The 25249-nt window shown below is 42.8% G+C and overlaps 1 protein-coding gene and 1 pseudogene across 2 annotated transcripts in view; one reads left to right on the top strand and one right to left on the bottom strand.

Annotated features, from left to right (window-relative positions):
- SKAP1 (src kinase associated phosphoprotein 1) overlaps positions 1-25249 on the bottom strand; it is a 265799-nt gene that overhangs the window by 32767 nt on the left and 207783 nt on the right. For both annotated transcript variants that reach the window (XM_053910585.1, XM_053910586.1), the window contains 5 exons: positions 13900-13977; positions 12973-13056; positions 9896-10020; positions 7330-7393; positions 5003-5197 (listed from right to left, as the gene is read on the bottom strand). In XM_053910585.1, coding sequence (XP_053766560.1) covers positions 5003-5197; positions 7330-7393; positions 9896-10020; positions 12973-13056; positions 13900-13977 — 546 coding nt within the window. The remainder of the gene's footprint in view (positions 1-5002; positions 5198-7329; positions 7394-9895; positions 10021-12972; positions 13057-13899; positions 13978-25249) is intronic.
- On the top strand, positions 20750-20968 carry LOC128779189 (serine palmitoyltransferase small subunit A pseudogene; annotated as a pseudogene).

Here is a 25249-nt window from a genome sequence, read left to right as displayed (position 1 = left end):
TAAGAAATGCCAACGGTATCAATGTGCAACCAGATGTCAAGGTGCTCTGGTGACAGATGCAACAGAAATACAGGCTCGAAGTGCGAAGGGAACGTGCAGAAAGGCAGAACTAGAGAGCACTCCACAGCATGCACGTCCACGTTATAAATCTGTGGATGCTACCGCACGTCTTTAGACAACGTGGAAAATATGAGCAAGAGGCTAATAACACACTTAATTCTCTGGTGTGTATTTGGTAATCTCAACTGCTACCTTAAAATATTTGCATCCTATCTCTGTGGTATGGTCTTGATGTATAAGATATTAAACCCAATTGCTGCTAACTGTAATACTTGGAATGCACTGAACTTAATTTCACAAATAATAGTTGAGTGCCTACTAATTGGGGGGAGAAAGACCTGAATACAAATCCCTGTGGTAAAGGCTAACACAGAACTCAATTCCAGTTGAGTCACCGAGGAGACACATTTGAGCACAATGTATAGGATTTCATCAGCTGATATCAGCGGGGGATATTCCAGCTAGAACAAAACAGCATGATTCTGGTTTTGGTGCTGACCAAACACGGTGTGGCTAGGACCCAGTGTGCTTGGGAGCGACAGAGAAAAGGCCAGGGAGCTCAGAGGGAGCTTGACAGAGGCGCTGACTCCTCTTTGATGTTCCCCCCGTGCAGTGTTGCTTTTCTATGAAATGGAAATTTGCTTTCTTCACAATCTTTGTATTTTTGGTGTCTGCTTTTTCTTCCCTTAGACCTCCTATGATCGCAGTTTCCCCTCCCCGTGAGTCTGGACAATTCTACAAGGGAAAATAATTCCACAGAATGCTTGTTTCCATTAGAGTCAAATTAAAAAAAAAACCCGAACCCAGTTATAAGCTTTATTCTAAAGCAATCTGGTTTCTGGGTCTGTAATAACCCTCTGTGGCAGCGCGGGCAGCATTGGAATGTGCACAGAAATTCCCAGGGAGGGCTCTTTGTCTCTCTCTCTGTTCGCTCTCCTGAAATCTCTCTGGAGGACAGAGCCGGATTCTGTTGCCGCTGCAGCTGCGGCAAGGCCCTAGTTACAGCTCTTCAATGGTCTCAGGCGCCTTGCTGGATTCCGGCCTCGAGGCCCCAAAGAGAAACCTGATAAAAGTTGTCCTTTTATGGAATCTCGAATCGTGAAACTGGGCCTGTGCTAGCCTGTAAAATAATTTTGGCGGGGGGTGAGAGAGGGCTGAGAAAAAGCCTGCCATTTTCCACATATTGCTTTAGCATTTCTTTGTGGTAGTTCCCTGCAGTTTAATCTACTGCAAATGAGATCTTAAAAATCAAGGGCCCCCATATGCTCAACGCGGATGTTCAGAAATCCCACTGGATGCCAACCTTGAAACCACATGATCCAGGATGAACATTTTTGTGGTCTTGGCTGAAAACCTCGAGTGCTCTGGTTTTCTCTCATGGGAAGAAGAATGCTCACCATGTAGCAAATGCTAATTATCCTATGATTAATGCGATGTAGTACATTTAATTTGATGACCCATACATTATTTTGATTAGGAAAAAATATTTTTGTTTTGACTTGTTATGCGTTATAGGCACTTCTCTTTCTACCAGGAAGCCCACTGAGGGAGATGTCACCTACAAGGCCTTCAGCACAGAGACAATGAGGCTTGCATAAGCCCCATGCCAAAGAGGAAGGAGGCAGAGTCATCAACACTAAAGCATCCCTACAACGCACAGCGACCTAGTACAACGAAACAAATGTTAGGGGCCCAAGTCACTCGACTATTGGTGGGTATGCAACATTAGCACAATCCAACGTTACTGTCGGCTGACCCTCTACCTGGCACCTGTCCTCACAATAAAAATGGGCCTGAGCAGAAGGTGTGCTCCACATTCCATCTGCTCAGAATTTTCAATTTCACCTGCTTCATACCTAGAGCTGAAAATGTCCAACTGAATTTCCAGCTGGATTGTCTCAGGTCTGGTTGGTGGAGGCAGGAAACTAGCCATCCCCCAACTCTTCAAGGAAGTAACACTTCCTATTTAATCACTGCTGAATTAATAACAGCCAGCATTTATTGAGTGCTCCCAGCATGCCAGGACTCTGCTCTCAGAGCTTTACCCTCACTGGTTCTAGATTTCTTACGGCACCACTCTCTCCTAGCTACTATTGCTACCCCCAGTTCATGGATGGGAAAGTCACACGGAGAGAGGGCAGACAGCACATGTAAGGCTTCACAGCTGGCAGACAGCACAGCAGGCCCATCCTGACTCAGGGCCAGTACCTGTGCCTGTGACGCCCCGCTGTCTCTCAAGGGCCACTGCTCGGCAGGTGGTCTTGCAAGATGGGCGCAGAGAGGGGACAACGTTCAGCGCCTCACATTCCCTCTCAGTCCCTCCTGGACTGGTGGTGTGGCACATGCCAAATTAACAGCAATCTCAGAAGCACCAATCTGAGTGGAGTGTACGGGAAGCTGGGTGATGGGGACTTATGGCTGAAATATTCCTACCATAATTAAATGCCAATATATTCTCACCTCCAATGCTAACTCTAAAACCTGTGATGGATATGGATAGAAAGGGGCTTTTGGGAAAAAACCTGTTAGTTGGGTACAGCACTGTCTTTTGGAAATTTATAAACAAGTTAGCTGCCTGGAGAAAAAGACCCCGGCTCTCTCACAGTGAGGCCTTCCTCACTTCTGAGGGACAATTGTGAGCATAGGGGAAGTGGTTTTCCCTGAGAAAGCACACCAGTCTCCATGCCCTTGGAGGCCACTCCAATGATTTTGGGGGGAAGGCCCTGGTAGTCTGGGCAGTGCCACAATGGCCAAGGGTAAGAGTTTCAAGAGCAGGGGAAGGAATCGCGGTTAAGAAGTCAATCATACACTAACTGATTCACCTGGGTAAAGGTGATGCTCCAAAACTCATCTTATTTTTTAAAGATTATTTATTTATTTATTTATTTATTTGCTTACTTACTTACTTACTTATTAGAGAGAGGGGTAGGGAAGAGAAAGAGAGTGAGAGAAACATTGATGTGTGATGGGTTGCCTCTCACAGGCCCCCAACTGGGAACCTGGCCCGCAACCCAGGCGTGTGCCCTGACAGGGAACAGGTGATCTTTTGGTTCGCAGGCTGGCGCTCAACCCACTGAGCCACACCAGCCAGGACAAAACTCATCTTATTTTTTGAAACTTCTGTCCCTTTCCTCTCCTTTGCTCCACTTCTCTGAGCATCAGATCCCTCCCCGCTGGGTCCTTTGAGAACTAAATGTGGTGTATGAAAAGGTCCATCTTTGCTCCAGGGAGGCTGAGTGACTCAGGGAGGGTTCCCAGAGCACTCTTCCCCAGCTGTAGCCCAAAGCAGAGTGTCACCTGGGTATTTCCCCAAGCCTGAGCAGGAGTGAGTGGGACTGCGAGCTCACGGGGAAGGTTCTGGCCAAGTTGGGGCGTACATCTCCTTTTAGGGAGAGTAGTGAATTAGATCCATTTCTGCACCCTGCTGTTGCAATGGAGCAGACTGTGAAAGGGAAGATTCTCAGAGGAGCTGTGTTTTAATGTAGCAATTTGATTCAATTTTCCACTCTATAAAATTACCCATCACTGCTCGTTGCTTTCTAACAGACACCTTCACTCTTAATTTAACAATCCTATCGAATTCTGCCAGGGAAATTGGAAAAATTTATCACCTGTGAAATTTTATTTTCCTTTGGTTGTATCTGTTTTTGTAAAACTTCATTAACGACGATGACTTGCTGAGGAAATTATCATTTTTTTTTTAACTTCAGACACAAGAAATGGCTCGACCTCAACCAAGATATCATTTGCATAATAAAACACAACAAAAAGGCTGGGGAAGTGGGGACTGGCAGAGGCTGGAAGTGCTGGGAGGAGAAGCAGACTGCTTGGTGGGTGGTGGGAGATGGGGGGGTGGGTGAGGTCCCAGCAAGGAGAAAATGTGTGGCCACAGCCCTGACCCTTGACTCCGGAAGCAATGCTGTGTCTCTCCTCCCCCAGGGAAGAGACACGTGCAGCATTGACAGGGTGGGCCCCTCTTCTTAGGAAGCCACGAAATGCAAGTTGTTTACTCTGGACGCTGTTTAGCAACCAGCCCTGTGTTTAGGAGCTCCAGTGTTAGGTTCACCTTAGTTCCCAAGTTTATCTGGGATTGAGGTTTAAATTGCTATAAATTTAGGCTTAACTTGAATTTCTCAGCAGAGCACTGAACTCCTGGCAAATTTCCACAGGAGCCATCTTTCTGAATGGACTTGAAGATTCAGCGTTCCTGCGGTCTAACTACCTCACAATTAAAAGGCGCAGGCTTCGGTTTTCTACAGTCCGACCCCCACTGTGCTCTGCACTGTTCAACAGCTGCTGCTCTCCGCACAAGAAGGGGCTCTGCGGAAGCAGTGATGACTACACATTTTCTGAGATGCTGGTTCTCGTGCCTCTGGAACAGAAGAAATGCGGACAGCAGACCTGCTGTGGTGGTGGGCGGAGGAAACAGGTTAGGGGTGTTCGTAAGAGACGCAGTTTGATTCATGGTCTGCCTGAACCGGGAAATAATGAGCTGTGCTCCATCAGGGTTTTACTGGGTTACAGAAAAGGCTTGCCAGCATTTATCTCTATTCCTTCAGACTTTGCATAGCCATCATTCTGGGGCAACTTTCTATTATTCTCACAATTACACAGAAAAGAAGTTGAAACTAGAGTGTTGAGGGTTCACATCCAAACTCACAGTAAACCCATGAAAACCAACGTAAGTATTCTTAACTTTTTCACCTTGTTGACACATTTAATGCACTCCTTCACACTCGTACAGATGAAAGACCCTCCTGGATTAATTCACCTTGCTCCCAGAGCAAGGGAGAACTTCTGATCGTGGAGGTTCCATTGAAACTTCCCTACATGCTCTCCTTTAGAGGTCTGGCTTTCTCTGGAGTTTTCAGAGTTACATTCTTCTAGCAGGTTAAGAGTTTCTGAGACAGGAGGAAGATAATTAGAAGATGAAGTTTCTCACCTGGTAAGACTTCATAAATATCTTCTTCTTCTTTCTCCTCTGAGGGCTGCTTTAGCCCCATGCTCCCAGGCAAGGTAATGCGTCTGCGTTGGGAACCAGAATTTTGGGAGTCAAGACCATCGATATCATCATACATCTCTTCCTCTTCTTCCTCCTCTTCCTCCTCTTCATATGGAATGGTTAAGGAACTCAGATCTGCCCAGGTAGAGAAGAGAATGAATCAAGATGGGGAGAACAAGAAAAGAATAAGGCAGGGAAGAACACAGGGAGAAGGAGGAGGGGGGATGAGAATAAAACATGTCAGGAAAAAATGAAACACTAGGTTAAGTGCTATTATTTCTAATGTGGGCCTTGGTGGCAGGAAATCTACAGAAAAGGCCAGACTAGCACTGCATCAGGTTTAAACCATCAACATAAATCCTTCCTTGCAATAAAACTTGATCAGGATGAAGCAGCTCTGAAAGGTATGGGTGTGCGAATGAGCGCACAAGGTGAAGGGAAGAAAATAGGCCAGAGGAGGAAATGCCAGCGTGCCACGCACCGCTCGTCAAGTAGAAAACTGGAAGGGTGAGTGATGGCCTGTGCTTCTCCAGGGTACACAGAGCTGTGGGAACGATGGTGGCTTCTGCAGGGTGTCTGAGCTGTCAGAAGCTCATCTCTCCCATGATCTCACTGCAGAATTTTAGACAAGTTTTCTTGTAAACAGAAAAAAGGGCAATAGTGGAAGAGGAAGAGAAAGCGAGATATGGAAAAAAAATAACAGCAATACAAGACCAAATGGAATGGCTTAGCGAGGTGGTTACCAAGTCCTTTTTCAACTGTACAGTCTGGCTGACCTTAAAGTGGGTCACCGCATAGAGGATGTGGCGACATTACAGCGCTGGGGAGCCCAGGGCAGGGGAGGGAGATTGGTTTTTTATTTTAATGGGGAACTGGGAAGGTTCGTTCTCTGATGTGCAGTACAGAGTGCTCTCTGAAACCCTGCTGAGGGACCTCTGCAGGATGGGCGAGCGCAGGCAGGGTACTCTAGGGAAGGGTGGGACGGAGAGACATCCGGCGTTCATTTCAAAACACAATCAAACTGTTGGGCTTGATTAGGCTTTTAATAAAGATTTTGCAACAATTTTCATCTGAATTCTGGTGCCACCTCTTATGAGGAAAGGATCAAAGACACATTTGTGGCTTAAACCATATGTTATTATTTTGTTTGTTTTAAAATAAAATGGAATGAATAATTTCTTCAATGTGGAATTCTGAAAGTACCACAGGGTACAGCTCAATAAAGCTGCTTTGAGTTTTATTGAGGTTTACACACTTAGGGGTATATTACACGCATAAATCTAAGGCACCTAGATGAGAGTGTACCCTGTAGTCTCGCCATCAATGTTCATGTTTGCCTAGTTCCAGTCTATTATACGTGACGCTCTTGGTAGAAGCAATAGTTTGTTTTTGTGATAGCAAAGGCATAAACTGAGTAAAATAGGCAATTCTTGTAATTAAAGCTCTGGTGCTTCTTCCTTTTTATCCACAGTAAAATCTTAGAGCAGAATGAAAACCAGAGATGCAAAGGCTTGGTGGTTTTAGGTGGATGTGCTTCTCCCCAGGCTGTGGGCCATGTACAAAGTCGGCATTTCTGTCTTTCTGTAGAGGCAGGGTCCTGCCATGGTCTGTACTGTCACAAGGGTCATCTGATGCCAAGGGACAGACTCAAGGTTGGCTACTTCTACCTGCCAGGCCACACCCAGACAAGGCTTCCTAGGCCACGGCCACTGCTGTGCCTGCAGGCTGGCCAGCAGAGGGTACTCTAAGAGCAGTCATTTAACATCTTCAGGCAGGACTCTTCCCATCCTAAGGCAAAGAACATTTTATTGTGGGTTGGGAATAGCAGTTTGTTTTTAATGTCCAATGTTGTTGAAGGCCACCTGGATGAGTTTAGATTTCTACTTCCTACCAAGACCAAAACGGCATCTAGATGACTTAAGTTTGATGTCACAAATTTCCTTTCCAGAATATAAGGGCTTAGTAGACACTAAAGTGACCTGAGCTGGTTTTTAGAATCTCCTTTTCTAGTGATTATGAATATTACAGACTTGCCTGTAGGTAGGTGGATGCACTAGAATAATATCAGCGGTCATCTCCAGGTTGACGGTTTCTTTCCCTTCTGATTTATACATGGCACTACTTGTGGTTATAACATAAGGGGTGTGGCAGGGAGGGTAGAAGGGAGCAGGAAAAAGACACATATTGGAACATGTGGATTATATTTATGTCATGTAACTTCAACTGCAAATCCACTCAAGTATTGTTTCTATAATAATGATACTTACCCTTTAATAAGAAACTTATTTGATCCACCCAGTCTCTGGCTTCAGCAGGATTAGTAGCTGTAAACTAGAGAAAAATTAGTGAATTAATTTATTCTCTTCACTAAAATTTCCATGAATCCTCCTGGGAGATTCAAGGAAGGGAACTTGTGAGTTAAGTTTCAGAGTCATGCTGAAAGCTCAGGATTCTCTTCCTGCTTAACATTTTGAAAAAAGACCAAAATATTCAAAGTGATCTTTCCCTTCAGCAATTCTATATGCCCAGTGTTGGCAGCTATTTGAGTCCAGAATTCATGTCCATGTGCATTCATTTGACCATCCATTCAATTGTCAGACATGTATTTGGTAAGAGGTTATAGAACAGAAAGCAAACCAAAATGCCTCACCTCAAAGAATAATGCATCCGTTATGGACACAACACGCACACTGGAAATGGGGACACTGTAAAGCAGGCACATTTGATGGCAGCTGAATGTTGAGAGAAGATGGGGAGCACTTGCTGCCTGGAGTAAGCAGGGAAGCTTGTGGAAGTAATACTGCTCTGGCTGGATTTTTTATGTATGTACTGCTTTTGAGAGAGGGGCGGAGAGAGAGAGAAACACTGACCCACTATTCCACTTATTTATGCATTCGTTGATTCATTGGTTGCTTCTTGTATGCACCGTGGCTGGGGATCGAACCCACAACCTTGGAGTATTGGGATGATGTTCCAACCAACTGAACTACCTGGCTAAGGCTGTTCTGGTTGGATTTTAAAAAGAGTTGTTGGGAGCTGGTGAAGGAAACTGGACAGCTTAGGGAGGGAGAACCACGTGCAAAGTATTAGGAATGAGACCGTCCTGTACGGGGAAGGTGGGCAGATAAGCTTGACTGGAGAACAACCACCGATGAAGCTGGAGGGTCGAGGGTCAGAGGAGAACTGATGAAACTAGGAGTGCAGACGCACAGTGCAGGCTATAGGAGGCCACTGTACATTGTAGCAAAAGGAGCGGGGGACTCAGTAGTTGTGGACAGGAGAGATTGGAACAGGAGGAATTGGAGACAGAAGACCAACCAGAAGGCTATTTAACTAATCCTCTGGGTGAAGTGATAAGGACTTAGCTATTGTGATGCCTGTGGAAACAATGAGAAGGGAAAGATCCAAAGGACATTGCAGAGGAAGAATGCACAGACCATGAAAATGACTCGGATTCAATGGGCCAAAGAAAAGAAGAAGTAAACAAACTCTACATTCTGATGCAAAAACAGGCCAGTCGGGCATCAACCCTTAGTAATTTTTTATTTTAAATGAATCAACTAGAAATGACTGTGCATGAAAAACATTTTTATTATCTGGCCATTAGGGTAAGATAAAGGTATGCGCTGTATTAGAAACCTATATTCCTACTTAATACTTATTAATAGACATTGTCACTCTTGATTTCTTAAAAATGCATTTCTATAAAAAATATCTAGGGAAATGGATTTAGACTTGTCACATACATTTTTATCTGGATGATGTACTGTCAGAACTGTATAATGAAAATAACTTAGACACATACTCAGTGCATACATCTGTTTTATATATATCTATACACAGTTCTATAGAATAATTTAAATTAAAAAAAATTTAAAATTATATAATGAAGACCTAGGTCATTTAACAAAATAAGGGTTAAAATACTTTAGAAACATACAAGGACGAATTTGGAGAAAAAGCCAAAGGGTTACATAAGTGGTTAATAGTAACCTTAGCGTAGTTTTTCTCTTTTTCACAAGTTAGCTAAAGGTTTTCTAAATTGTCTTGGTAAAATTTTGATGAGATAAGAATTACCAACAAGCAGGAAATAATATGTATATACACACGCACAAATATATTTTTGGTGAAAATCACTCTATTCTCATAGTTGGATTTTTTTATTGCTTTAATTTTGTAATAGGTAATACATACATGATGTGTTATATTTTATATTATATCAAAATATATTACAAATGAATACAGTGAGGAATAAATCTTTCTCACTCCACCCCCCAGGTCTATTCCCTCAGTTATTGCTATTACTATTCAGTAATCAATGTCACCAGTATCTTAGAAATCTTTCCAGAGATACGCAGCGAATCCACACACAGGAAGATTATTTTGGATAGCAAAATGAATATGGGAAAATAAATGAGTTTTCACTTGACAGTCAGATTTTTCTTTTTCTGGATTTCAGGGAAAGAAGTGAAGATAGTCAGCTGAAAAATAGAAGGGGATTTAAAGCCGTGAAAGGAGAGGCTGTGAATGAAGAATTGGATCGCATACTGCACTAGACCGGCCTCTCACCTTTGGAGTAAGCAAGACCAAGAAGAGGAGGGATGAGGAGACGGAAGCCAAGCAGAGGCAGCATCTAGGATGCTATTGGCAACACACAGGAGAAGGGAGGGCATAACATAGCAATGGAGAGGACACATCGAGAAAGAAGGTCTTGGTAGAAAATGAGCGGGTATCAGAGAAAGGATGGAGCCCAGCATAGCAACCACACTCACGTGCGATGTGGAAGGAAACGGCAGTGCTAATGAGGACCGCCATCTCCTTGGTTCATCCTACCTCATAGCTGCGCCTGTCCTGGGAGGTCAGTTCGAAGCAGGATTCTTTCTTGGAATCTTTTCGAAGGTAGGGGGCCATCCGGATACTGTAGCCCTTAATGGGAAAGGTCCCTTTGGGCTGCTTGCCTACAAGACAGGAAAGCTCCCTGTATCCCTTGAGAGACACAACTGTCAAGGGAAGGCATCTTCTCTGGTGTGTAAAATAAAAGCACAGGAACAGCTGTCACATCCCTGAGGACCCACAACAGTCAAGGAAAGGTTATTAGGGAAGCTTAAGAAGAGGCTACTGCGACAGCAAGGCAGATATCACTGCCAAGCTAGGGAAATGCTACATGGAAGGTTATTTTGCCAAAAGAGTACAACAGAGACAGAGAATTTATTAGAATGTTAAGATATCTACAATAACAGAAAGAAGGAGTTATTACAGCAGGGAGAGTGTGGCTGTAAACGTGAGGCCCTTGAAGGCTGTTACAGGAATGAAACATGATTATCAGGCCCAGCAGAGCTCACATTTGAGGGGAGGGTAGCAGCATAGGGGCATTGCAAGTTCCCAGGGTCACCTCCTATGCCCTCTGCAGCATTTGGGCTAGACCATTCTCCCCCCTCCTGCTGGTCAGGCGGGAATTTATGTTAGAGGGGGAATAATTAAAACTCAGTACTTCATCCGCTTTCGAAGAGGTCAAATTGGGAAGTAGCAGAGTACTGTTGAGCATCATCAGATGATGAGGAAGGAGATAAAAGGCAGAGGGCCCTAAGTGAGAGAAAGGAGACAGTACTCTGTCTGTCACTCCCTTTTAAAAAATATGAGAAATAGGCAAAGAAGAGGCGGTTGCCAAGGATTTTGTGTCCTCGTGGTGTGGTTCAGGCAGAATGCATAGAGGACAGGCACCACAGCATTTGGGCGATGCTTTGTGTCCTGTATCGCAGGATCAATTGCTTCCTAAGTAAATTTTGATAATGATGGTGATGAGGATGGAGGTGGTCTGACAATAATTAAAAGAAAAGGAAAAAAGATTCTGTCCTTATCTGGTTGAGCTAAAAGAAATACACAAACATTCTATACTTACTAAGAAAATGTCTTGGGTACAATAAGAAGTAACTGGCGAGAAGGGAGCCATGCAACAGTGCTTTTTGACACCAGAATCTTTTTTGTTAAAGTATCTCGCCATGTTCTAAGTGGCCACTAAAATGTTTTGTTGTTTCTTTGGTCACCAGATTTTATTTTACCCTGACAGCAAAATGGTCAATAAAAGTCTCCTAGTCTCTTGCTCTTGTTCTCTCTCACCTTGAGTGTAAAGGATTCTGAATAAACGAACATGATATATTGTTTTCTATCCAGGTATGCCAACCGCTTACTTAAATGCAAGGGAAATGATGAACATTTTTACAAAGACATAAATGTTATATTAGTTTGAAGGTTTAAAATAAGAAAATCACACCCGGCTGGCTGGTATGCCTAAAATTCAGGGGAGAAATTGTGGTTATTGGATTTGCAAGTGGGCTGGGATTGGGTAGGAAAATTGTTACTCAGTTTTTCAGCTATGCCGCTATCATTTCCAAGTAGGGCTCCACACTTTCCCCCTGGGTGGGAAAGACTGAGGAATCCAAGATGGTGAACATAAGGCGAAGGTCAGTGATGCTTGCTGTGGGCAGAGAGGCACGGTGGGGCAATTGCCTCAGAGCCCTAGGGCAAATCTTAGGGATTCCAAGTCCTTTAAGGTAGCAGTCTTTTCTGCTACCTTAGTGCCAAAGATGCAGAAAGTCCAAATCTCTTAGACTGGATATCCAGGCATTGGGAGTGGAAAAAGTATGGGCAAGAAGGAAGACAGGAGAAACAGGAAATGATCGGAAGGAAAGAAAGAATTCACTCCGGATCACTGGCCTCTGTACCAAGACAGGAGAACGCAACGAAATCCACCCCTGCCCCCAAACAAGAATTGATGTTTTACTTTACTTTATCCCCCCTTCGTTTCGTAGAATTCCTCCTGGGGCAGTCTGACCCTGTAAGAGGATATCCTATTTGAAAGTTTGCATTCACCTACAGCACAGGTGGCAAACACAAGGCTGGCGGACCGAATCTGGCCCTTCACCTTGTTTTATCTGGCCAGCACCTTGTTTCTACCCCTAGCTCAGGAGTAGTGACACTTACACAGTCCTAAAATTACATTCGGCCCTTTGAAGGCAACCTCGAGGCTGCTGTGGCCCCTGGTGAAAATGAGTTTGATACCCCTGACCTCCAGTGATCATTTTTAGCTCGTGCTTCAACTTGTGCTTATATCCTCTATTCCTTCTCACGAATGAAGCGACTGTGTGAAGCATGGGTGGGGGACCTTCTAGTGATAACTCATGAGTGGTATCATGCTTGATTGAGTCAGCGGTGGCTGATTAAGAAACTGCTTCTGGCCTGAGTCGACACTTTGCAGGGGCTGCCATCTGGCCCAAGGCTGTCTCTTAAGCACAGCGACTCTTTGGGCCTCAACACTCCACGGCTCTAGGGAGACCCACTGGACCGCTTCCCAGGAGTCAGTAGAATAAAGTTTGGAGCATGCTCTTAGAGAGTCTGGACCTGAGAGGTTTTCTTTCTGGGCCATTGGTAAGCTGTTTAAATCTTTCTCAGAGTTAATTTAGTTTCAATTTTTAACTATGTTATTAAGAGTTCAAGGTTCTTTTGAAAAAAAGAATGCCAAAATGTTCAACCTTGATAATGCTGTTATTAATCATAATAAAAGATAAGCCTTAGATATGCTGACCACAATATCCTAGTGTTTAAGGGGAGATAAATCCTATTTTTATTTATGTATTTATTTTTAAAAAATATTTTTTATTGATTATGCTATTACGGTTGTCCCATTTTTTTCTCCCCTTGGTTCCCCTCTGCCCAGGGGAGATAAGTTCTAAACTGGCATCTGAGTGTTTGGTGATAGGCAAGGTATAATGTACTCAAGCCCGTTTCTTTCCCAAGCAGCCCCTTTATGGGTGTTAGTTAAGGACTGCTGTCCTGAGATCTAAGTGCTTGAGAATTTACGAAGTGTTTGTATCCAGGAGTGAGATGCTGCTGTGCAAACAAGGAACACTTACTTTTCTCATTAGCATAGTAGTAGAAGAGGCCTCTGCTGACAACACACCATCTCTTCTGCCATTCTGATCCAAAGAAACTATGATCTAAACGGAACAGCAGTAAGGGACATAAATTCAGGTAACCACAGCCACCGAAGAGTCCGTAAAATCCAACAGCACCGTCCAGTGTGTTATTGTTTTATTTCCCAGGTTAATGGGCTGTAAAACCCTCCCTTTCACTCCCACAGGTCATCCCATATTGACTCAGGGCCCAGAGGACTCTCTCAGTTAAAGGTCCAAGTTCTAAACGGGGTTTGCCTGCTCTGACCCTCACAGCTGTCTATCTTCTTTTATTTCAGCTTCAAATCTCATCTTGTACTTTTCAAATTTGTCACGATGTTGTATGTTGCCTTTTAGCAAATCAAAATGATACTGTAGGCCACGGGCACAAGAAAGGCTTTCTTTGTAGGAGGCCAATGTGCCTGTCGAGTGTTAAACCTGGGGCTCTGGCCCTCGTGGTACCTCATCTAATCAGATGAGAGATGGGTTAAGATTTGAGCCCCTCTGAAACGTGAAAGTGGCCACTTCACATACAATATAAAAATTTTATATACTTTCACTCTTCACGGGAGCACATCGAGAAATGAGAGCAAGAATATCACTCGTTCGTTCATTCATTCAACAAGTATGTATGAAGCTTTTGTTCTGTAGCAGGTGAGCAGGGTAGAACCAGTTCCCTGTCTTGCTGAAGCTCACAATCTGCTGAAGAGTTGGAGCCATCTCTTTTCCGCCTGCACACCAGACTTCTTTTCCTCCCTTCCTTTTGCCTTCCACCTACCTGGCCCAGTACTGGGCATAGAGAAGGCATCTGCTATATTAGCCCTCTTTTTCCTCATTTCCCTTCCCTTTCTGGAATGTTCTGAGATTGATGATGGGTCTGATCAGTACCTTTGCTTTTCTTCTCCAAGTATCCTTGCTTGATGACGTTATCAAGCTCTTGAGCTCCTCTTATGATGTCTTCCATTCCTAAAAGGAACAACAGCAAAATGCTTTGTTGAAACCTGACAGAATTTTCATTTATTTAGGCTACTTTTTCATAATCTACATTAATGAAGGGGTACAGAAGGACAATTGCTTAAACACAGCACAAAATAAAACAACTTCTAGATGATTGGGGGAAAAAGTAAATTTTCTTTCTTCCTAATTATATCTAATGCTAAAATTGCTGAAAATCATCTAAACGCACATTTGTTTGTGCAAGGGGAGGTAGCCTAAATATGTATTGACTGGAAAGAACGTTAAGAGTTTGCTGTGGATATAAGCTCCAAATTGGATAATCCACACTGAGATAATCAAAAGTCAAATGAACAGCTACCAGCACAGACAAGCTTTAATGAGTGACAGTGTTCACCACGAACACAGTTACCACAGGAGCAATGAACACGCATACACCTTTTTTTAAACAAACAGCCACCTCAGTGAGCATAAATTTTATTATGTTCACACAGAGAAGGGCTATGCAAGCTGAACTTGGTGGTAACTGCCAAATCCTGGTTTTGTCAAAGTGTGGGAAAGAGAGCAAGAATGGTAGAAGCCTTTACAAAGAGAAGATACTGGAACTGACACCAGTCTTTAATTGCATGCTGCTAACATTCTTGGCTTTCAATTAGCCTCATTAGGTACAAATTTATTGAGAAGTCAAGATCCTAGTCCCTTTTCCACCACTGGAGTTTATATTTATGTTACAGAAGGGAGGGGCAAAGGACACAGACGAAGAGGAGGGAATTTACTTCTCAAAAAGTAAAATGAAAAACAAAAACAAAAAAACCCAAAACTCTTCAAATATAATTTTATACTTCTTAATCAGGAGAAATGAAGGGGGTGAGCTAGTATTATCTTAATATTTATTTTTTTTAGTCCCCAAACCCAAATCTCTTGATTGCCTTAAAGGATTTGGAAAGCAAACAAAATACAAACCAAATTAAGGCACAACCTATACCAGCAATTTTCAACCTTTTTCATCTCATGGCCCACATTAACTAATTGTTAAAATTCTGCGGCACACCAAAAAAAATTTATTTTTGCTGATCTGACAAAAAATAGGTATAATGTTGATTCACTTACACCAAATGGCTATTGTGTTGGCTGTCGTAGTTTTTTTTATTTGACAATCTAAGGGAAGAGAGGTCAGGGCTCCTGACTAAACAGTCAGGTATTATTGCATGTTTTAAAAATTCTTGCAGCACACCGATTGCAAAATCCCTGACCTCTACAATATCTTGGGACTTCTGGATGGAATAATTTTTTTTCAATTACACAATTATTTTTTTTGAATATCTCCTACAATAACTAACTTTTACTCAGGGGTGGCCACTTTGTTCAGTGCTTTGCATACTTTTTATTTAAAAATAACATTTTAAGACAATGTAAAATGCAACTAACATTACCTCTTGCTTCTAAGCTGTTCCAAGCTTAGTTATAGATATGTGAGTTAGAAGAGCTTTTCTTTTTCTTTTTCACTGTGTCTAGGTGCCTGATTCTTCATCCTATTGGTCCTTATTGTCACCTTCCTTGTTCATGGACTGAGCCCATTTCTGTGTGTTACAGTGAGCAGACTCCGTGGCTGCTGTAAATCCTCCCAGACGGGTCTCAGGATGCACGTGTGAGAGCAACAGCAGTGAAGGAGAGTCTGTCTAGAATCCTTTCACTCCCCTGCCCCTCTGAAAATTCTGGTCTCTCTTTGAAAATGCTCTCTAAGAAGACAGAAACAAATCCCACTGCGGGCGGGGTGAGGGGCCCTTTGAAGCAGAGCCCATCCTCTGCAGCACTGTCAAAAAATTGCTCCTAGAGGCCGAAAAATTAAATGAGAAACATGGGAGATAAGAAAAACAGGATCCCCTAAGCTTGAAGTTTCCACCTCTTCTTCCCATGGGTTTTTTTCCTTTTCTCTTTTTTTAAGGTCTTGTTATACTTAGGGACACAGCTACCTGTTAAAGATGCTGAGAGTCTGAATCATAAGAGACATGTTAAACGTTCTATTAGAATTCAAACCTCCTTTTTTAATGCAAATCTAAATGCCATTTTATGGAACATCTATAATTATGAAAATGGGAAGACATTGCCTCGTGTGCGGGGAGAGTCCGTGAGTATGAATATTACATTAATGCGCCCACACCAGCTCACTGATCCTGCTGGCAGGAGCATAAAAAATGCTTGAGTGAAACTTTTATTTAGATGTTAAGACTCCAGGCCCCAGCGGGGTGACAGAGACAGTCCCTGTGAGTTGCCATCAGAGAGAGAGCTTGAATTGAATTACCCAGGGGGGAAGGAAGTAGTGATGAGCACTGCTTCGCTTATTTAATTTCATTTACTTTCAGTACATTATCAGCATGAGGCTTTTCTTTCCCTACCAACCGAAACCCAAGAATGCCAGCACCAAGAAAACAAAGACATAATGCAGCAGACATGCTTGAACTTCAAATCGCTAATTCTAGGAGACTGGGGACACCATCACCACCTTCTCTCCGCGGCGTCACACTTGGTGTTCTAAAATTGGGCACTGAACGAGTTGCTGAATTTCCTTTCTTGGTCATTTACCAACAAGATTCTGAACTGTAATGGAGCTGGAAAATGTGGTATTTTATATGCTGTGTCTTTGTAAGATGTGTTGTGTAGCTTTCTTATTCGAGGAAATCTGTATCGATGAACTCTGCTGCCTGGTTTCTCTTGTGGGAAGTGGAAGAAATGGGATGACAGGTGAAGTTTGGACTGGCTGTGGAAAAGCTTTAGGAAGTCAATTCAAATCAATCTCTACTCTCCTGATTGTCTTCTGTGTGCAAGACACTGTGCAGTAACGGAACTGTTCTCGATGTCAAGCTGACTCTGAGCGCAGTCTCGTCAGCTCCATGGCCCATCAGAGGGATCTGGACAACCGAGATGGGAAGCCACTGTGGCAATCAAGCCATCTCCTTTCTGGTGTCAGTTCACGGTTCTGCTGGTCAGGACTGGCGACCCTGAGGATGCACACGTTAGCCTCGGTCCCGGGGCGCTGAGCTAGGAGGACTCCAGTGTGCCTGAATTGACACCTACTGGCAAATGAACAGATTTTCAGAGCTACTTAATGCATAATAAACGTATGTAAATACTTTGCAAGGAGATAATAAAAATAGGAAAAAGACACAAACAATTACTATTTTAAGGCAGAGCCACTTATATTTAAGTATACTTAAAAAAAATCAAGGCTTTTTGTCCATTACCTGAAAAAAGATATCACCACCTTAATGAAAAAATAGAAATGATTTAGGTTTATTGGGAATAAATGGCCCGCTTGGATAAACCTAAGGGTATATCACATTATATCAGCACAAAGCAGAATTACGTTGGTGTCATAATCTCTCTCTACCACTACACTTAACTAAAACTGTCAGAAGAGCCTATATAAAGAAAAGATTCACTTAGTGGAAGGATGTGGGGCCATAAAGATAAGATCAACAGGGAAGTGTGCTACCCAGAAGTGATGGCCACCCAACTTTCATGGCAGATAAAGATAAAAGAAATTCTCAGACATCTTTCTCTCCTCATCCAGATTCCTTTAAACCCTGAATCCCACCCATCCCCAACTCAGCAATAAAAACGGCAGAGTAGGATTCCATCTCCCCGTGCGAAACGTGACTCTTCAGTCAGCTACACACAGCAACAACAATGGGGACCTTTGGAGTGTGATACATTTCCATAAAGCAGTCAATAAAAAAGACACGGGAGCTTATGCGAGTCACGGCCTATTTAATCAGCTGCGTTCTAGCCCACTGAGAAAAGAGAATTGGAGAAATCAGTTGGCAAAACCACAGCACAAGGCTAATAGCACAAGAGGCCACACAGCTTCCATTGCGAAAAGGCTGCAGCGCTGGCAGGACAAACCAGGCACCTGCGAACTTTCACTGGAGGTGGTTGGTGTGGTCTCTCGCTAACACAAGCTGAAGTGAAAAATCGGTTCATATTTTTTAAAAAATCTTTTGTTCAGGTCCCCACCTGACATTGTGGACTTCTCCTGTTCCCCCTTTTCTTTTAATTCAAGTTCTTCTCCATTGTTTGAGAAAGGGAACCAAATCAACTACACCCCGCCTAGAGACTGATAGCTACTAGTGGTGAATTTCAGGCAGGGTGAAGTTTACCGGGTGCCTTCATGAAAGCATTCGTCATAAGGACCTGGGGAGTTGGGTGGATGAGGCTGGAGAAAAGCTAATGCTTGAAGGCTGCAAATGGTCGAGTTCTAATTCCCTCGCAGATTGCTGGCATGTGAGTACTGCAGACAAGTGACAAACCCACATTTCACGGTGTTTCAAAGGTACCAGAAGGGGAAGAGCTATCGCAGTGCGGGGTGGGCAGTCCTCTCCTGTCCTTTGGGTTGTTGATCTCAAATCTGTTCATTAAACCCTTTCCTTTGTATGATATTTGGTTTCTGCGGCATTCTTTAATAAGTTCATCACTGTTTTTCCTCCGTTTCTCACATTTCTGGGTTACTTCTTGATTTTTCCCTCCATTTGCAGGAACCAGCCAATAAATGACAGTTCGAGGTGTCTGGTGAGCAGTGTTGGCCTGAGCACCGTGCTGACAGGGTAGTTGGTTTCAACGACTCTCCCTTGGGACAGGCTTATAAATACAGTTCTTTAAGTTCCGTGGCTCCATTTTGATATTCACTTGAGTTTACATGGATTCCTTACACTTTTCTGTCATTTTGCTTCACGTAGTAAGGAATTTAGACCAACACATGTAAGGTAAAAAATTCTAAGTCATTAATAATAGACTTAGGATCTAAAAGTTTCAAAGATGCAGAAACCACTGAAGCAGCTTTAATTTCCTGCAGAAATATACTGAATATCAGGTGAGAGGAAGGAAGTGAATGGAAGGTACTTAAGTTCTTTAACAAGCTGTGACATAAGCTAAGGAACAAAGCAAGGTGATCGGAGCTAGGCTGAAGGACATCCGAAAATGGCAGAAACGGCGCGTTTGTAGTTAGCAAACCAACACAGGAGGCGGCATTCGGCGGACCTTGATGGACTCTTGTTGCCCCTTCAGTTTCCTAAGGTCTTTAAAGTAATCTGTTAATCCAGGTAACAAACCAAACAGTGTAAAAATCTGTGGGCGAGATCTTGCTGCACTGAAGATAAAGAAAATTCCTATAGATCCTAGGCCAGTAGTACTAAGAGAAAAAGTAGATAACTCAGAACAAAATAGTTATAACTCGTACATCTTACTACAATTGGTAAAAAAAAAAAAAGAACAGGATTTTAATCCACATTTTATCAAGCATTTTTATACCTCATTGAATCTTCACAATAACCCTATGAGGTATGTACTACTCTCAGCTGTACTTTGTAGAACGGGAAACTGAAGCTCACGGAATTAAGGGACCTCCTGAAGGCTGCTCCGCTGGAGAAGCCCATGCTCCTTCCACCACCCTGAGCTTCATGTGAGGAGACGCACTCAGAAGTGGCTGAGGAAAGACGGGGTCTTCCCACCTCACTCCCCCACAAAACAGACCCCACTTAAACATGGAAAAAGAGACAGACATGATGTATGGCTATTCTAATACCTGATGGCAAAAATGATCTTAAGAACTTGTATTTCTTATTTACTTTTTAATGTCCAGGCTGATTTACCTGTGGGATTGCTTTCTAGAGCAAGGCCATGTGAAATCCCAGAGGTCAACAGATACACAGAGCAAAACGAAGGAAAGTACGAGAATGTAATCAAAGGATACACAGGATAGAGAAAATACCTGAAGCACGCAAAAAATGCTGCTTGGCCACCGAAGTTTATAAAACCTCTTGGGATACAAGAGCGCTATCTAGAGAAGTGTAGCCCTGTTCCGGCGGAGGGCGCACAGGTGCCTTGGACGTGACAGTCACTCTTTAAGGAAGAAACATTGGCTTAAAAAGAGAAAGGAGAAAGTTAAGCCAAATATCCAAATTGGCTTCTTTTCATAAAACATTTGATCAGTAATGCCGAGCTCAAGGTAACATCCAGAAATCATTAATATTCGGGGAGGAGGAAGGTTCTTTTTCCTACAGTAAGTGTCTCACAGGCTTATTTATGGTCTTAGGGAAGCTCTTGTTCAATATTTTCGCTTTCAGTGGGAATTTACCATAAGAAGTGAAAGGAGCAGAAAAAAGCCCTTCCAATTCCAGGTGTGATAACTTCTACACACTACTTCTGGTATCTTAATAAATGGTAATAGCAGTAGCATCTGGTAGGTGTAAACGGTTGATCTTAAAGAATGACTAACTCGGTATAATAATCATCGACTCTCAATCATGGTATCATGACTCATTGGTGTCTTTTGATCAGTTGAAGGTGTTGATTTAAAGGGTGGAGGCTTTGGATAATTCACTTTTAGAATAAGAATGGATTCAAAGTTTTTCTTAATAGTAGCATTCATTTGTGTTCTAATGTACTTTCTTAAGGGAAAAAGTCAATTAAAAATGACTTACAGCTTATGATATTTATGCTACAATCTATGGTGACTAACTACATCCGATGTACTATTATTATTGTGACCATCAAGAATTCTTGAAGGTCGTGGCCTGGCCAATGATTGGGAGCAAGGTTGGGCTCACAGCTGGCTGCTTGGGCTTTGCGCACGGCTGGTTGTGCCAATGGGTGATGCACCGAGGTCATGTGGGCCAATTGGCGAGGGGTGGCAGGCAGGGAGGCCTCCAGGCCCGAGGCTTTAGGACTCTAACTGGGGGCTGGCGGACAGACTGATGCTGGACTGCTATGCAGGAGGCACACTGTGGGTATGGCACTGGCGCTGGCGCTGGCCTGGCAGCAAATGCCCTGTTCACTCCCAGTAGCTGCTGGCCGGGGAGCTCTACGTGCTGGAGCCCTGGGAGCAGAGTGCATTCATTTCCTTGCTGGTTCCAGCAAGGAAATTACAGTGGGAATGGCACTGTACACAGGATTCGTCTTCATAGCTCAGAACACGGCGATATAGCACTATTTTGAAATAGTACAATGACTAAGATATGACCAGAAGCGAGAGGTTCCTTAGGAATCACCAGACTTCATCTGAAGTCCTAAGAAACTACTAGGTGTCATGTGCCCAACCCTATGAAAATGAAGAGTAAAATTCATGCGTAGAACAGGAAAATAATCCTGACTCGTGTGTAGTTCTTGTGTATTTTAACATTGTAGTCATATGTATTTTGATATTAGTATTTTCTTAACCTTCGAGACTGTTTAAATATTACCCTGTGAAAGCTTTTCTTAATGTAACTTTGAGTACCTTTAAATTGCCTTCTATTTCTAAAACACAAAGTAGTAGCTGGGCTTTACTCTTCTTGCTATTGCATGGGATCTACATCTGCCCGGATGTAGTTCTACTCTTGACCCAAGTTTTCTAAGAACTGGGGCAGGGGGATGGGGAGGGAGGATAATTTATTGAGAACTATTTACAAAAAACTTATCTGTAAGTTTGAATTCAGGAGTACAGTTTTAGCTATCTAGACTCTATTCTAGCAGCTTCTGCTTTATTTAAAAATATTTTATTTTTTATGTTATTATAGCTGTCCCAATTTCCCCCCTTTTGCCCCCCTCCGTGCATGCCCCCACTCCCTCCGGCAATTCCTACACTGTTGTCCATGCCCATGGATCATGCATCTGTGTTCCTTGGAAAATCCCTTCCCCTTCTTCCAACCAGTCCCCACCTTCCCACTCTAACGGCTTCTGCTTTAAAACTGTTAAAGTATATCTTAACAATGAAGAAGGAAGAGCTTGCTGAAGTTAAAAACAAGGAACATTTTTATCAAGAATTAAATATTTAATTCTTATGTTGACTCATTTCCAGAAAACTTTGGTGATGATTCTTGTGACAAAAGGTGGTTAAGTAGCATTACTGTGTAATGCTTATAATACCATAGAGTTTTTAATAGGAAGTAAATCAGTTTCCTCTGAAGTTCATTATTAACAATATACTTCTTAATTTCATGGTTGTAATGGGTGCTGAAAATGTATTTGGACATTGCAAAAAATATGATGAGATAAATTATTAAAAGCTATTGCAAAAACAAATGTAAACTTTGTTAAAATTCTTTCACTCCTTGCATTTTTTAAAAAGATTTTTATTCCTTAAACGTAAAATGACTGATTTTTTGATATAAACTCATTAAATTCAGAGAGAGGGAGGGAGAATTCCCACAGTGCTTTATTTCCTGGAAAAAACCGTGTGTCTTCAAACTGGTGGGTGTTCCGTGGAAGCGAGTCACTGGACATGCGTTATGGTGGGAAAGAGGCTGAGAATTCATGCAATGTCCACACAGCTGCTTAAACCCAGGAAGCCTCCGTGTCTTCTGATTTCATTAATTCCCCTATGTGTAGCCCAGCACCCTCAGCTTTATTTTTATCCTAGAAATTCATCCTTACTATAGAAACACAAAGATCTAACTAATAAAGTCTCTTCAGCAGCCAAACCACTGCGAGTCACAACAGTAAGAGGGAGAACCCTGATACAATCCAGGCAGCAATGCTTCAGATGGCCTCGTGATTCTAAAGAGGAGGAGGAGAGGATTTAAAATGCTAAATTGTCTTTTTACACACCTTGAAGGATCACTGTATTCCTCCCTCATCTTGAGGCAGACCACCATTATACATGTGTCACTTGAGAGCCTATCTTTAAAAATGAATGACAAAATGTCATTTTCAAATCTATTTATTACTCTGCTGGACTGTGGTAAGAACACAGGGAAAGGAAAGAAAAAGAAGGGTTTGAAATCACTTTTTGACTGGTTTACCTTGTACCTGTTCACCACACTGTGGCCAGAAATCATCTTTCTGAAACAGATGTGGTCATGCCACATTCCTGCTTAAGCCTCTCCCTTACTTATAGGGTGAAATTCAAACTCTCCATCACACAGACATGTTTAATGTTTGGTTTCACCCTACCTTCCAGTTTCATTTCCTCCCAAACTCCATACCTCCCAACACTCCAGCAATAATAGTTAACAGACTTGCCTTCTGGACATCGGGCTCTTCACACTGCACGCCTTTGCTCTTGTTTTTCCTGTCTGACAATTCCTCTCTCTGTCTCCATTTCCTGAGTAGGGGGTGCTCCTTCAAGACTCAATTGAAACGTCACATTGTCTCTGAATCTTTCTCCGCTTTCCCCAGGTAGAATTACATACGCCCTGTTTTGTGCTACAATATTATTTTCTACAGGACAATGTGATAGCACAGTCTTGGCTCCCAGGGAACCTACACCCTTTCCCCAATACTTCCATTCTTGCCTCTTGGCTTAGGTTTACATAAGCTATTAGATACTCTGTAAGGATGCTAGAAGACTGGAACAGGGAAGTAGAAAATTGTTATTCTTGGGAAAAGGAATATAGCTGCGGGTCTTGGTGGAAGGCAACAGGGAGGACAGCCTAGAAATGGGAAGGAGGGTAATACTAGCTCCTGCATTGATAGGAAGAGACATGGCGTTATGGAAGCAAATAAGTGGAGGAGACATCACAGTGAAGAATCCAATACAGCTGTGCATCTGGGGGGGATGGGGCAGCACTTGCAACACAACTGTCTAGGTCGGAAGAGTAAGAGTAAGACTGAGGAGGAACTGGAACATGTGAACAGCTGAGACTCATCACAGTAGGGCTGGACTTTAAATAATTGTTGAGTCGATGTGAGATAATAAAGAATCCTTGCCTACAATATACATAGTAAACTATGAGGAGTTTGGGGCTAATTATTTAATTTCTTGAAGCCTAAAGAAAAGCTGCCACTAGGAAATCCGGTCCCTTCATAGACGGCAGAGCAAGTCACTATTCATATACCTGTTTCTCTCCGTATCCCCAAAGGCACAGAACACACAGTAGGTGCCTGATAGATAGATGTCTGCTAAACGGAACTGAAACCACTTCTAGCCTAGTGGGACTTGTGATCTAAGAGGCAATATGGGAGTGAATATTTGTTAGATAAATCATTTTTAGCCAAGACACAAACGGTAATTTTTGTTCTGCTGTATATTCACTATTTTAATCTTAAGGTTGGTAATGCACAATAAGAAATTAAAAAAGGGAAAGAAGGGAAGATTTGGCCCAGAGAGCAAGGAGGAGCTGGGGAGTGCAGACGTCGGGATGAATCGCAGTACTGGGAATGATAGGAAGAGGGCAAAGAGGACTTGGGGGAAAACTCTAGGAAAAAATAGTATGAATCCCAACTGGAGAGAATTAAATGTCTAAGCCTATTTCATAGCCTCAAGGAGACACTGATTCACCTCAGACCTTACCTATCTTCAGGGAAGCATCAAGGGATGGGCTTCGGAGGAAGCCATAAGTAGACAAAGGACTGAGCCAAACGCTGACAACTTAAATGAAGAATTGAATACTCTTCAGAAAATAGCTGTCGATAGCAATTTCTGAGCTACCGACCCTGAATGGCGGAGAATTTGGCCCCTTCTTGTAATGTTTCCCCAGTCATGTTCTTTTATTTCCCTGAAAAACAGCATTTTTCTCTTTGAACATCCACAGGTACATTTGCTGCATCCTCTACGCAAACATCCTGTGTGCGTGTGAGCACTTAGTAGTGTTGACGGCGGGCCTATGTGAGGCATTAGTACACTACAACCTGGCGTCTCTGTTTTAGTTACTCTCCAAACCAAAAGATTTCGAGCACGGGAATGACAATAATTTTGTCTTCTCCCTGTCTCTCTAGTTAAAGACATTCAGATAACATCAGAGCATCGCATTGAGAAAACTTTAAAGCAAACAAAGCAGAAAATAAAGATGATGACTCAGAAACTAATTACTGTGACTCTCTGGGGTATTTCAGGGTGGGATCTAATGAGAACTCCAATACCCCAACCGGAGTCACTTGATGGGAATGCAACGATCTTAGCAATGTGGCTTTGACCTGGTGTGTATCACCCAGTGGACAAAGTGCCACTCCCAAATCAGGCCCCCCTCCCAGGCAGCTCCCCGGGTGTCTCTGTGCAGCAGTGTGGAATTGGAGACAGAAAAATGAAGGCTATGATAAGGAATCTTAGGACAAAAATCACCTCCTTTGAAGTCACACATTTGAGATTAAAATCTTACTTGGTTCTTTTGATCCATCTGACAAAACTCAAAACTTTGCAAGGAAAAAAATCAGAGAGGGGAAAATGAGGGTGATGTTTCTAGACCCAAAAGTTTCCAACCAAATTGAGTCAGTAATTGCAAAATAAAAACACTAAATCTCAATATCTATTTGCACAGCTCATTAACCAAGGGCTCACACTCAGCAAACAGAGGGGGAAAAGAGAGAGAGAGAG

Source organism: Desmodus rotundus, chromosome 9, assembly GCF_022682495.2.
Source record: "Desmodus rotundus isolate HL8 chromosome 9, HLdesRot8A.1, whole genome shotgun sequence".
NCBI classification, from domain to species: domain Eukaryota; kingdom Metazoa; phylum Chordata; class Mammalia; order Chiroptera; family Phyllostomidae; genus Desmodus; species Desmodus rotundus.
This window is presented reverse-complemented; position numbering and strand designations above follow the sequence as displayed.